General features: G+C 42.9%; 1 protein-coding gene across 2 annotated transcripts in view; it reads left to right on the forward strand.

Moving 5' to 3' along the window:
- Nucleotides 1-636: 636 nt before the first annotated feature.
- LRRC72 (leucine rich repeat containing 72) overlaps nucleotides 637-14113 on the forward strand; it is a 28146-nt gene continuing 14669 nt past the window's right edge. For both annotated transcript variants that reach the window (XM_066627737.1, XM_066627738.1), the window contains exons 1-4: nucleotides 637-724; nucleotides 4052-4125; nucleotides 8989-9058; nucleotides 12674-12755. In XM_066627737.1, the coding sequence (XP_066483834.1) occupies nucleotides 689-724; nucleotides 4052-4125; nucleotides 8989-9058; nucleotides 12674-12755 (262 nt within the window). In that variant the 5' untranslated portion in view covers nucleotides 637-688. The remainder of the gene's footprint in view (nucleotides 725-4051; nucleotides 4126-8988; nucleotides 9059-12673; nucleotides 12756-14113) is intronic.

Consider the following 14113-nt stretch of genomic DNA (forward strand, 5'->3'; position numbering starts at 1 on the left):
TGAGTAGATGCACAAGATACACACTCCCAGGAAAGTGTGGACAGGATTGCAGCCTGAGAGGACAATCCTAGGCATGTCTACTGAGAAGTGCCATTATAGTCAGTGAGGCTTACTCCCAGGAAAGAGTAAATAGGATTGGAGCCTGCAAGCCGAATCCTAGGCTTGTCTACTCAGAAGTAAATCTCATTATGGTCAATGAGGTTTACTCCCAGGAAAGTGTGTATAAGATTGCAGCCTGAGAGGCCACCTCTAGGCTTGTCTACTCAGAAGTAAGTCCCATTATAGTCAATGGGACTTGCTCCCAGGTAACTAGATAGGACTGCAGCCTGACTTGCTTAGGCTGTCTTTCTTCAGCGACTGCAGCTGCAATCCTATAGACACTCTCCTGGGGGAATAAGTCGAATTGAAGTCAATGGGGCTTACTTCTGAGTAGACCTGCCTAGGAACGCTGACCGGTGCAAAGAGGGCAGGCAGCACAGACCCACCACAACACGTCACCCCACCGGCTTTTAAACTGCAGCAGCACACCGCAGGCTACTCCAACATCTGTGCTTCGCGCAGAGTGCCTGCAGCCCCCGCGCCCCGCCCACGCCTTATCTGAACGTTCTATTCGCCCCGCCCCCAGCGCCTGGTTGTGATGGATGCTCCTTAGCGACCATGGGTTGCTGGGGAAGCGCGCGAGTCCAAAATGGCGGCCGCAGCTAGGGGCAACAAGGGCCAGAGGGTGAGTGCTGGTGGAGGGCTCCAGGCGGGTCTCGCAGGGGGACGCTGGCTGCCAGTTCCTTCAGAGCTGGGAGGGAAGGGGGAGCCTCAACACTCAGCAGCTCCAACACCCACAGCCCTTCCCTCCTCTCTGACCCCTTCCAAGTGTGGCTTCCTTGGGAGATGTGCAGTGGGTGGGGAGGCAGGTGAGGCAGAGCCTCCCCTCTGGAGTCCTTTGAAAAGCACTACCGCCCTGTGAGGCACCCAAGCACCCACGACCCACACTCTCTGCCTGCCTGCTCCTCTGCCCTGGGTGCTTGGGTGCCTCACACAGTGATGGCACTTTTCAAAGGACTCCAGTGGGGAGGCTCTGCCTCACCTGCTTCCCCACCCACCACGTCCCTGCTTGGGACAAACTCCTTTGTCTGCATAGAGACATTTGCATAGAGATGACAAAGCGTGGGGTCCACCCACTTTTTGCCTATAGCCAGTGTACCAGTTGGGGTGTGTGCGTGCAGGTAATTGACTTAGGACCCAGTCTTATCCAACTTTCTAGAACCGGTGCAGCCGCAATGAAATGTGATGTCATTCTCTTCTCTCTTCCGCAACATGTTAACCCCAGTAGCTGTCCCAAAACAGTAGCTGAAAGCCCTGTCCTGTCCTGTCCTCCCCAGCAGCCACATCAAGGAGGCTTGCACTGTATCCTCTGTGTGTGTGTGTGTGTGTGTGTGTGTGTGTGTGTGTGTGTGATGACACAATGGGAGAGGGAAACAGCACAGAGTTCTACCAGGGGTGTCAAACGTAAGGCCTGTGGAAAAGGAGGAAGGAGGAAAAAAAGGGGGCACACCAACTGCTGTTGGAGGGGATAGCATCTGGCAAAAGTTCCCTGTGCTGGGTACCACCCCACCCGGGTGACCAGATGTCATAACTGCAAAAGACGAAAGGGCACCCCAAATTTAGAACATGACAAAATAAAAGCTAAAAACACTGGATTTCATGTGGTTAATTTAAACACTACATTTCTTATTAAATTGAAAACTATATTACACATAATTTACTAATTTCAAGAAAGCTATGCGCTGCCTGCAGGGGCTGCTCACGGGGAAAAAGAGGACATTTAAGTTCTTTTCCAGGACACGACTAAAAAAGAGGGCATGTCCTGGAAAAAGAGGATGTCTGGTCACCTGGCCCCACCCCATTCTGCCCTGCCTTTCTCAACCTGTCACTGCATGTGGGGCAACTCTGGTCTCTCCGCCAGTGTTCTGACAGTACAGAAGCTGGCAGCGCACAGCTTCTTGTAATGCTGGAGTGTAAGACAGGAGGCATTGCTGGAATGTTAGAAGAAGCCCATTAGGATTGGTGTATAAGGGGTTGCCCAATACATAAGGGAACTGGTTTCCCTCTGTTTCTTCCTCCATAATTCAAGTAGTGTCTGCAGCAGTGTTTTGGTTTCCTTACCATCAGGGGATATGTAAGAAAGCCATTTTTGCTCTGGCCCCATCCCCCTCTCTCCGTTTTCTTCACCATTCACATCCTGAAGCCTGATTTATACCAGGCATGGATACATCATTTACATGGGCAAACCTTCCACATGTGCAGAGCTGGGCTCCAGCTCAATGACTGAAAAACAAATCAAGTACAGCAGCCCAGTAACCTGCAGAGCAGCAGGAGTAAGAAACTAATCCATAGGCAAAAACATAAGAAACAGTTTTAGCTAGTACCCTGTAAGGAGTGCAACAACAACAACAAATGACTAATTACAGGTTACGAAGTTCAGGAAAAACACTTCTGCCAAGAATGCGGAAAAAAAATCTCCAGTTGCAATGCAGTGTAAATGACATTGACATTCATGTATAAATGTCCCCATTCAAACAATGCGGAGAAAATCCCAAGAAAGCTCACAGTTGAATAATCCCTTCTCATGAGCCCATGTTAAGGTGTATAAGCTCTTTTGAAATGAGTGGGCTTAAGCATGCTTAACTCTGAATAGGATCAGACCAACAACAGGTTTGAGAGCACAATAATGTTCTGCAATATAACCTTCCTCATATCACCAGTAGTAGACTTTTTATATCTTGGGAATTCTGTTATTTGTTTTTGTCTGGGAAGGAAAATCTTTGGACTCAGGACAATGGCTTATGATACATAGGCATCTGGAAAGGTGAAATACTTTCACTTTCAGTAGGTAAAGGAACTCAAGCCACACCATTCCAATAGTCTAAGGAAGAGATACTGTGATCCAGACAACCTAGGATTTACTCTAAGGTTCATGTTATCCAGTAAATATATCTCAAGTACAGTGGCTTGTGATCACAATCTATTGTGCCTGTTGCTCAGGTTTTGAGAGAGTGAACAGTTTTTTTGTAGCACTTTGTCCTGAATGTAATCTTTACGATACAGTTGCCCCCCCCCATCTGCAGATCCTGTATATGTTGTTTAAATTATCCATGGTTCAGAAATTCCCCCACAAAAATTTATGAACTCAGTGATAAGCATTGCATTATTTTAGTCCTCCAACCCTACTTCCTGTTAGCATTGGCAAACAGCAGAGCCAGCGAGACACAGGAGACAGTCACAGGTGGTCTGCAATCACAGGCAGATAAGTCATTTGTGTGATAGAGAGTATTTTTGAACCACTTTTTGTAGGGTTCACTGCTATTTGCAGTTTTCAGTATCTGCAGTGGCAGCTGGAATCTATACCCCATGGATACAGGGGATGCTTATACTATAAAAAGATAAAGGTTAAAGTCCATAATACTTTTCAGAAGTCTGGTGCAGAAAGTACAGCTGCCTATGCATTGCCTGTTAAAAATTTTCCAGCTAGACTGTTTTGTGCCAATTAGAGCTCTGTATTCTGGCTAGCAATAATTTGCTGTCAAGAACTGCTTTGAGAGGAGAAACAGTGGGCAATGCAATATACCCTAGATGCTTACTTCAACAAGGATAAGTCCTTCTGTAGATCCCAAGGATGAGTCTCAACTTGGCTCATATCCCTAAGATTACCTCCTTCCATTATATTTCAAAGCTGCTATGTGGGACAAATGACAGAAGCAGTGATCATTATGAACCAGGCTCTGTCCTAATACACTAGTGAGTACAGTACTATAAACACATCTAAGTTACAATAGTGTAATAATTATCTCCTATAGCTCTGTTTCACACAGCAGTGTGTTTCTCAGCTTTAAAAGAGATATTACTGTAAGAATAAAAATTAGGATGTAGTAACTGATTTTACAAAATCTCCACAGAAACAGATCCTGTAATTTTTCTTTTCATTTTCACATGTAAGAAGAATATATTTTGTTTGATTCTAGGCAAAGTTTCTGATGCATCTATGATCTATATTTAGGTTTTAGAAAACCAGTTGAAGATATGTGGCTATAAGAAAAATACTGATGTCGTAGAATTGTACCTTGGTGAAAAGTAAGTGCAGTTCATTTGGCTAATGCAACAGTTTGAGATGTTTGACAAAGGACCCAATCCTAACCAGACCTACTCAGAAGTAAGTCCTATTTTGTTCAATGGGGCTTACTCTCAGGAAAGTGTGGTTAGGATTGCAGCCAAATTGAGGTAACATTTTTAGTATGGGTCAATGTTTCAGACTAATTTTTAAGGTACTGCAAACTAGGGTCAATGAAAATGGAAAGCCAAGACTTCTCTGGATGGAGGGTGGGGATGAGGCATGGCTTCTTTTAATCAAGATCATGCTGGGTAGGGGCCGTTGATTGCAATGAAGAGCGGAGGCACTGCTTGGCATCTGCTAATTAGCAGGGGCATCACCCAACCCCTGCTAATTGGGTAAGAGGCACTTTTTCAAGTGGGTGCTCCTTTTTTTAGCAGGGGGAGAGTAACTGGCCCATCTCACCCCAGCAGTGTCTGTTCTAGTGGCTGTCTGCTGGTATTCTTTTGCATCTTTTTAGACTGTGAGCCCTTTTGGGACAGGGAGCCATTTAGTTATTTGATTTTTCTCTGTAAACCGCTTTGTGAACTTTTAGTTGAAAAACGGTATATAAATACTGTTAATAAATAATTATAATAAATCTGTGTGTCACCTTCCTCTAAGATCTTTCAAATTTGGGCTCCCCACATTGGCATAACCTTGCTTGTAAGTACATCTTCCTGAAAAATAAATTAAGCCAACCAACCCAAGAGTAGGTGCTGCACACTCCCTGTCATACTGCTGTTTGTCCTTTCAGGAACCTCCTTCATCAGGGTGCAGTCAAGCCTTTTCTTTCTTCCTGAAAGGACACACTTTAACTCAACGTTGCTCAGGAAATTCCTGACTGCACATCCCGGAACTGTTCAAGCTCCTGTCATTTGTCCTAGAACACTTTAATATTCTTTGTTTAGACCCTTGTCACTCCCCTGCTCTGGAAATAGAAATTGTCATTTTCTTCCCCACTGAAAGTGTCCACGCTGCCTTTTTTGAAGGCCTCTCCATCAATTAGAGACTTCCACTCTGTCTGTTATAGAGAGGTTTTTCCCTGCCTAAGTCTCCAGCCACTGTAGTTGCTCTCACCTCCAAAAAGACTGCCTACCCTTCCTACCACAGGGCATCTCTTTTGGCTACATTTTCCCATTTTGCCTTTGCAGCTTACTTTGCAAGAGAACAGCATATCAGTCTATTCAGCAGACTGAGGATAAGTAATTTCCATTCTCTTTCCTTCCTGCACCCGTCTAACAACTCTTCCTTTCTCCTGAAGCCCTTAGGGCGCAATCCTAACCCCTTATGTCAGTGCTTTCCAGTGCTTTCCAGCACTGACATAAGGGCAATGCAGCTTTGAGGTAAGGGAACAAACATTCCCTTACTTTGAGGAGGACTCTGTGAGTGTCACCTAACTGCAGGATGCAGCACACGTCCCATAGGCACCACTATGCCAGTGCTGGAAAGTACTGAATAAGGGGTTAGGATTGCGCCCTTTAAGGTTTAAACTGAAGCTGCTTTAAACCCCTTGCTGCTGTCTCTTTCTCCTCCCTTTGGGGGTCATCGCAGGAAGAGGAAAATCAGTTGGCAGCCTTACTCCTTCTCTCTCCCCTGTTCACCTGCCTGACCTGAAAGGCCTATTTTTAGATATTGTCCACCCTATGACCATTAAAACCCTAGGCAAATTAGTCTTAAGTAAAAATAGCCCTTTGTTTTCTATATATTTTCAATAAAATCTATATTCCTTTGGGAACTCTTGTCTCGTGGTTATTGTTGGTAACCTAATTAGAGGCACTTTAAAGTTGCTTGCTTCACTATTGAATCAACAGCTGAAATCCCAACATTCACTGCATTCCCTGTGCAACTGAGCCCAAATTGTCCCCAATTTGTTCTTAATTCTGGGCCAGTGATATCTGGATCTACAATAGTGGATTTACTCATGTAATAACAGGGGTGTGTGGGGGAGGGAGAGAAGTGTTGGCAACCAAAGTGAGAGCTCATTTACCACTGATGGAGTCTCTTGGTGTATTATGGAATAGCAGGAAATAAAACCCAGCTGGAAGCACTATTAAAATTCTGCTTCTGTTTGTCATGAAGCACGGATATTATTTCAGTGCATGACGTTTGGAAGATTTGCTGAGATATATTATCTTAATGATAAATTATGATGACAGACTCAATATATTTTGCCATTGCAGTAGACTGAGGGTTATATTTTCATGTTGCTCAGTTAGCATGTGAGTACAGTTTGATGTACAGCCAACCTATCCTTGAGGCCAACTGAAGCAGTCACCTCAGGCAGCAGTTTGGCTAGGTGTGCCCACCTCCCTTTGTCACTGCTCCTCGTCCTCCTTCTCCATGGACTGGAAAAAGGAAGAGGGGGAACAGATCAGGAGAGGAAGTGTGGAGCAGAGGCTGTACCTCACCAGGTAAAAGAAGGGTTGCATTTGGCACATTGCCTCTGGCACCAAGGAGGCTGAAGGACATCCCTGGTTTGATATTACATGAAAAGGAGATGGATTTGAATGTTCCCTTTTCCCCTTGCATGCTCAGGTTCAATGAATTACTTTCCTGTTTGTACCAATCATAGTTCAGTGTAATCTATAAACTTACAGGCTCTAGTTTGCACTTGCCCTGTAAACCATGATATGATCCTGGCTTGCAGTTCGTTTAAAATTTGTGCTAAGCAGGAAAGTAACTCACTGAATCAGAGTACACAAAGGAAGATGGAGCTAGTAAGCCCTCCCCACTAGAATAAGGAATATTTTACCTCAGCTGATGTTCTATGGACTGAGATGGGTAGCAATGATTAAAGCCTGGAGTAAAAAGGTAGTAATGATTAAAGCCCATTTAGTAAAATTTGCAGTAAAATAGAATGTAGAAAATTCAGCTTTATAGAGCTGTCATCCTGAGGAAATTGATTTGTTTGACAGTAAATAGGAAAAGAATTCTGAGGCCCCAAAGGCTCAGTTTATAAAGACAAAGATTAGAAGTCTTGCATAAAGGGGTAGATTTAAAAAAAAATATATTATTGGAATTAAACTCTATTTGGAATAAATTAAATTCCTTTGAGTACAAATCAGTTGAGTATCTCCAGATTTGTTCCATTGATTTGATCAGAATGTCTCAAGAGTAAGTGGTTTAAGGATTGCAACCTGATCTTCAAAAGAAATGGAGTAGGCCTGGAGATACAGAAAGTATGAAGCCAATTAAAAATAAGTTTAAACTTTTAGAAGGGAGAGGAAAAGTAGAAACAGTCTTTTTTTTCCCTGCAAGTCAATAAGGAAAACTTTTAGTTTTGCCATCTCTGTAATACTTCAGTAAATTGTACCAGGAATTGAAAATTCTTTCTTTGTATTTCAAGTATATTTCACATATGTTTTATAACTCAATAACCAGGTCCTGGTGTGAAAAAGAGTTAGATAACATGAAATTAGATAGTAGGTTGATAAGGTCATTTGAGATTCGTTTCGCTGATGGGGTTAAACCTAACTCCACCAAGCTTCCTTTGCCGCTTAACAGACTCTTCAATTACAGAAAGAGACTGAATAGAAGATGATGGGAAGACTATGGTTAGGGAGGGAATGGAAGTCTTCTTATTTGCAATTGTGCTGAAACACCATTGCAGTTGGGAAGAGACAGCCAACAGGATCAGACAGTTCTGTACAGTGGATGCTACCAACAGAGTTGTTCCCTATTCCAGTTCTGTTCTTTTGCTACTTATGGGAAGGAGTCTCTTCTCTTCCCACCACATTCCTTGCTATCATCTTTTCTAATGTACAGGTAGGAAGGAAGCTGTGCATCTTCCGGTATGCTTTTTCCACCTGATTCTTAGCTTGTTCTCTCTTTGACATGCACAGAACATGAAAAAAGATAGAATGTTGTGAAATGGCTGCAGTATCGGGATAAGTTTTGGTTAACTGTAGTCATAGTGAGAGGATATGAAAAGTTGTATGGGTGACAGGAACAGAGATGGTTGTTGCTTCATACCATAAGAGCACATCAGTAGCAAGCAATAGACTATATGGCCATTCCAAGATAAATGCAGTAATAACAAAGTAAATAAAGTTGTGTGAGCCTAAATACAACTTTCAAGTAGCCTTAGCTTTAATGTAATCTGTGAGCATATATTTTTAGAACTATTCTAATTACCTTCATATTGCCAGTTATTTTCTTCACCAAAAGCATGCTTAAATCAAGGAAACAAAACATTTGGTAGTTAACAAAATTGACTTATTTATTGCTAGTGAAATTCAGAAACCTCGGTTATGGATTAAGGGCCCAATCCTATTCAGTTTTCCAGTGCTGGTGCAGCCGCAGTGCAGCCTGTGGAAAGGGAACAAATGTTCCCTTATTTGGAGGAGGCCTCTGGGACTGCTCCCCTACCGCAGTGTGCAGCTCATGCCTTGATGGCACGGCTGCACCAGCATTGGAAAATTGGATAGGATTTGGCCCTAATTTCCTTATATTAATTACTAAGGAATTTAGGGTGCAATCCTAACCCCTTATGTCAGTGCTTTCCAGTGCTTTCCAGCACTGACATAAGGGCAATGCAGCTTTGAGGTAAGGGAACAAACATTCCCTTACTTTGAGGAGGACTCTGTGAGTGTCACCCAACTGCAGGATGCAGCACACGTCCCATAGGCACCACTATGCCAGTGCTGGAATGCACTGACATAAGGGGTTAGGATTGCGCCCTTAGTAGTATATCCTGACAAAGGTTATCGCTTTCTGTCGATGGTATGTGTGCACCTTTGGTCACGAAAGTACATGTTCCGAAACCACTACAGAGCAAATAGATGAGGTCTCATATAACATTTAAGTGAGTATTAAGTATTGAAGTTATATAACTTTTTTTCCAGAGGATTAAAAGAATTCCCTGATTTATCACGTTTCCGGGTGTTAAGCTACCTGTGGCTAAACAATAATAAGGTAATAAAATATTTTGCTATAATGTTTGTCTGCAGATGCTGATATTTATTGACTATATTTTTGGCCATTCAAAGTAATACGTTTCTTAGAAACTTAGAGTTTGATAAATTGCTTGGACACAGGAAAAGATTGAAGCTCATGCTTCACTCTCATGTTGGAATTAGTTGGACTTCTTGTGGTTACAGTACCTTTGATTGGATTATGCCCCTGTTGTTTGCATTCTGTAAAGAACAACATATTACTGGGGAATTGCATCCTTTCTTGGAGCCAGTTGCTACTGACATCAGTTCAGATATAAACAGCAAATTCATCGTTTCCAGTTTTGAGCTGTTTGCGCTGACAGCTGCCACTTGGAGCCTATAGCTGCTTTTCAAGCGTGAAACCAAAGGCTTTAGGCAGAGTTCATAAAAGGATAGGTAGAGTCTCAGGGCAAAACATACTGAAATGTAGAGATATATATTTAAAGAGAATCCAGCACGATTGCAGTTAGGTCACAAAACTAACACACGAGTTACTCACAAGTTCTGTGACTGTTTATGTGTAGCTTTAGATATGTATGCATTTTTTCTAACAGTAAAAAAAAGTAGTAATTCACATAATTCTGGAGTGCACAAAGGTTTATTGCCGTAGGCTAATAGTAATTGTATGCTGTGTAATGTTAACTATGTTGAAAGGCTGTCATTAAAATATTTTAAATCTTTTTTTTCAAATATGGAGTTCTAGAAGTCTATTAACCAGCAGTCAGGTTCTTTGTTTAATTTACTATTCTTTGTATAGTTTGCAAGACCTCATTCTCTTTGTGGGGCTAATGGGTAATTCTAAATACCCATTTTTGCAACAATTTCCCACATCTTTATGGGAACACCTAGGCTGGGAGAGTAGAAGTCTTGTGAGTATAAGAAGACATAGAAAGTTAGGGACAGAAAAAAGAAAAAAAAAACCCAAAGACCCAAAAAACACAACTGAGAAAGACAGAGAATCCAAAGAGGAAAAGTCTATCACAGGTTACAAGCCATGATGACTATATGCAACCTAAAAGTTTTAGAGGTAGCCTGTCTCTGAATGCCAGATGCAAGGGAGTGGCAGCAAGATATAGGTATCATGTTTTTTTTAGTGCTCCCTGAAGTACCTGGTAGGCCACTATGAGATACCAGAAGCTAAGCTAGATGGGCCCTTGGCCTCATCCAACAGGGCCCTTCTTATGTTCTTAAGACAGCTCTGTAAGAGTGGCTGTAGAAAGTTGTGTGGTGTGTAGAAAGAGCAGATATGAAAGATAACCAAGATGGGCATGCATTGACTTCTGATAGTGCAGAGAGTGCTATAGAGGAGAAGGAAGGAAGGGGAAGATGACAAAGAGACCTGTAGAGTTGAGAAACAGAAGGGGATAACAGGATTGCAGAGAGACAGTGGCATTCCTGGGAGTCCCCGCTCCTGGGGCAACCCCCAGAATTCTGCCCCCACACCCTGTTTCGCCCCCCTTCTCCGCCCCCATGCATGTGACCCAGAAGTATTTGTGGTGATGTCATCGTCACCGCAATTACTTCCGTGCAGCTGCCTCCTCCGTTCCCCCTTTGAAAACAAGGGGGAATAGAGGAGGCAGCTGAGGCCCCCACGGAGCCTTCCATGACACAGGGATCTCCATGGCAGTGGTCTGGGGCTGCTCCCAGCGGAGGGACGTCGGAGGGGGTGCACGCCACTTCCACTCCACCCGAGGGACGCCCTCAGCAGTGAAGCAGGGCGACTCGACCAGGAAGCGGCACGCATCCCCTCCAAAGTCGGAGAGGCCGCCTGCCGCTTCCACTCCGCCTGTGAGGGACGCCCTCAGCGTCAGAGCAGGGTGACCTGGCTGGGAAGCGGTACACATCCCTTCCGAAGTCGGAGGGGGTACACGCCGCTTCCGCTTTGCCCCTAAGGGACGCCCTCAGAGGCGGATCAGGGGCACCTAGGAGCGCTCCTGGGAGGCAGCCGGAGTCTGCCAGTTTTAAGAAGGGAGTTAAGAAGAAAATCATTAACAGTTAAAACAAACTCTGCCCGCCCCAGTGAATATGGCATTGTCACCTTTTTGATTAGTGAAAATAGAAAAGTGGTCCTTATAGTGATCTGACTTGTGCACCGAGGATATGGTTCTTTCAATGTTCTTTAAATTTAAAAAAAACAACAACTCAATGCACAGATAATTTGCATGTTCCTTCATCCCAAATTGAAATGTAAAGCATAATATTAGTCTGACTGCTCTGTCTGCACTGCAAAATGTCTTTTGGAGAGGGAAGTGGTGAGAGAGATAAAAGGTGCTTAACTCTTTCCTTGCCTTTCTTCCCAGCCACTTTCTCTGACCTCTGTCTGAAAGTTAACAATGGGTTTTAAAGCTGAGTAGAGTTAAAAGCAGTTGATGGAGCAAAAGTTTTAGGGGGAAAGCGCTCAGAACTTTTGTAGTGGAAAAATGGGCATTAGGCTAGTATTATGCTGAGCTGAGTTGTATAGCTTTGCCCTGGAAATATCATATTAATGCCTGCCACCCCTTCATGGTCTGTGATAATTTTCCTTTGTTCCTATGAACTTCAGTTGGTACCAGTGGGCCACATTGAATACATTTTGTCAAATGTGTTAATACTCTTTTCAGTTTATTATTTCAAAAAGTCAAACTGTCTTCTTCCATTCTTCCATTCACAAGATTACCACAATAGTTTATCTTAATACAATTGAAAATATTGTGAAGTCAAGAGGTAAAAAGAAAAGGAAATACAGACAGATGAAGAAGTCAATCTGTGTCTCAGCTATACCACAGTACCTCAGGCAAGAGTGTTAATGATGGAATACATCCATGTATGCCTCTGAGCTATTTGGAGGAGAGGCAGGTTGAAATTCATTTCACTGATTCCCATCCAGCCCCTGATCAAACTTAGACCTGCTTAGTTTCGGTAAGGTTTTGTAATGTGCCTTTGGACCATGCCCAACTACCAGTTTATGACTCCATCTGCTGTTTGTGAGAATACAACCATAGTAAAATGTTCTGTTTTCTCTGATTCACATTCATTGTGCTGTTTACCACCCTGCACTGGCTGCTTATTGCAGCATAAGTGCCTGCCTACTCTTGCCTTAACTGAAGCTCTTCAACCCTACCTCTCCTCTTGTCATGCAAATGGGTTATACCTCTTGTCAACAAGCCTGGAAAAGATAAAATGCTGTTGATTCATTTGCTGCTAAAGCAAACTAATGATACTCACAGACAACATCTTTTGGCTTTTGCTTCACAGTGTTGAATAAGAAAGTTCTACACTTGACTTTATCCTGACATGGAACCAGGCTGTAGTTGTATTTAAATGAACAATCTCATTCATAAGTCTGATTAAAGATCATTTTCAAGATATGTTAGCCAGCCTGGCAGTCATTTGAGATCTGAAATAACATGTTACAGGTAGTTGCTTAATACTATAAGTGAAAACCTGAATGTCTCTTCTGTAAATTTGTTGAATCATTGTATGTTGTTCTTTTGGAAATTTCTCAGTATCCTGTGAGTAAGTATGACTCCATAAAGCTAGCTGGAATAGAAGTTACAATAATATTAGTTTCCCAGTCAAATAACACATGCCTATTGTTCTGATGTTTGCAATTTAGATTGAGAAATTAACTTTCTTGAAGAATAACTGCTGCTTGAGAGAACTATACCTCAACAATAATGAAATCAGAAATATAGCAGGTACTATATTTAATGTTATCTCACTAGCATTGAGAATGATTTGCATTTGATACGCTTGAAAAAGGACAATCAAGTTCTCTAAAATGAAAGTATGCAGTATTTATGTAAATATAGGCAGAAGACTACATGGCTATTCCAATGAGTAGCTGGGAGACTACAATGGCTTTGGTGAAGTGTGCTGTTAAAAAAAAAACAAAAAAAAACAGCAGGCACTTGCCAACGAATACAGTTCCCACAATGCCTATTATGAGATGGGCAGTCTCTGAATTAATTCATTTACTGCTTTTACAGACCATAGGTCTTTAAAAAGGAGACAAGTAACATGGTGACTTGTACTAAATAGAATTTGGAAAATTGCTTGGGGAGAAAATTGTCTTGTCAATAGGAGTGAATAGGGCACCTGTTCAAAGATACAAAGAAGTATCTTTGTAACTAGGACAGGTATGCACCTCATAACAGCGTTGTGGCCAATGACAGACCGCATATACGACTGCAGTTCCATAAGATTATAATGAAGGTTTGTACAGGTTTGTAGCCATGAGCAATAGCTACCAGATTGTCCTGCTAGATGGTGCTGTGCACTAAAAATGTTCACACCGCCTAACAACGTGTTCCTCAGAACATCTCCCCATCGTTAAGCGACACGTACCTGTATTATAGACAATTTATTGAACCTGAACTGCAATCCTACGCACACTTACTTGATAGTAAATCCCATTGAACGTAGTTGGACTTATTTTTGAGTAGACATATCTAGGACTGTCTACTTCATCTTGTCCTCTGCAACAAGAAGATCAGTGACGGTCATAAATCAAAGATCTATCGAACGGTCATCTGGCCGGTCACACTCTACGGCAGTGATTTTCAACCTTTTTCATCTCACAGCATACTGACAAGGCACTAAAATGGTCAAAGCACACCACCAGATTGTTGATAATTGACAAGGCACACCATGCTGCCAGTGGGGCTCACATCTCCCATTGGCCCTATTAATAAATGACCTTCCCCCAAATTCCTGTGGCACACCTGTGAACCACTCGCGGCACACCAGTGTGCCACGGCACAGTGGTTGAAAATGGCTGCTCTACGGTGCTGAATGTTGGCTGGCGACAAAAGAAACTGAATGTCGCCTTAGTATCATGGAGACAAAGATGCTGTGCTGGATTAGTGGTATTACTCACTTTGACCATGTTCGCAGCGACAACATCCGGCAGCAACACGGCATTATTCCAACTGCTGACAAGATGAGAGCTCAGCTTTGATGGTATGGCCACATTCTGCGCACCGATGACAGTACGCTGGCACAGAAGGGCCTTCAGTTGGAGGTCAGTGGCAAACGACCGAAGCAGCGCTAACTT

Source organism: Tiliqua scincoides, chromosome 5 (assembly GCF_035046505.1).
Source record: "Tiliqua scincoides isolate rTilSci1 chromosome 5, rTilSci1.hap2, whole genome shotgun sequence".
Taxonomy (NCBI): Eukaryota; Metazoa; Chordata; class Lepidosauria; order Squamata; family Scincidae; genus Tiliqua; species Tiliqua scincoides.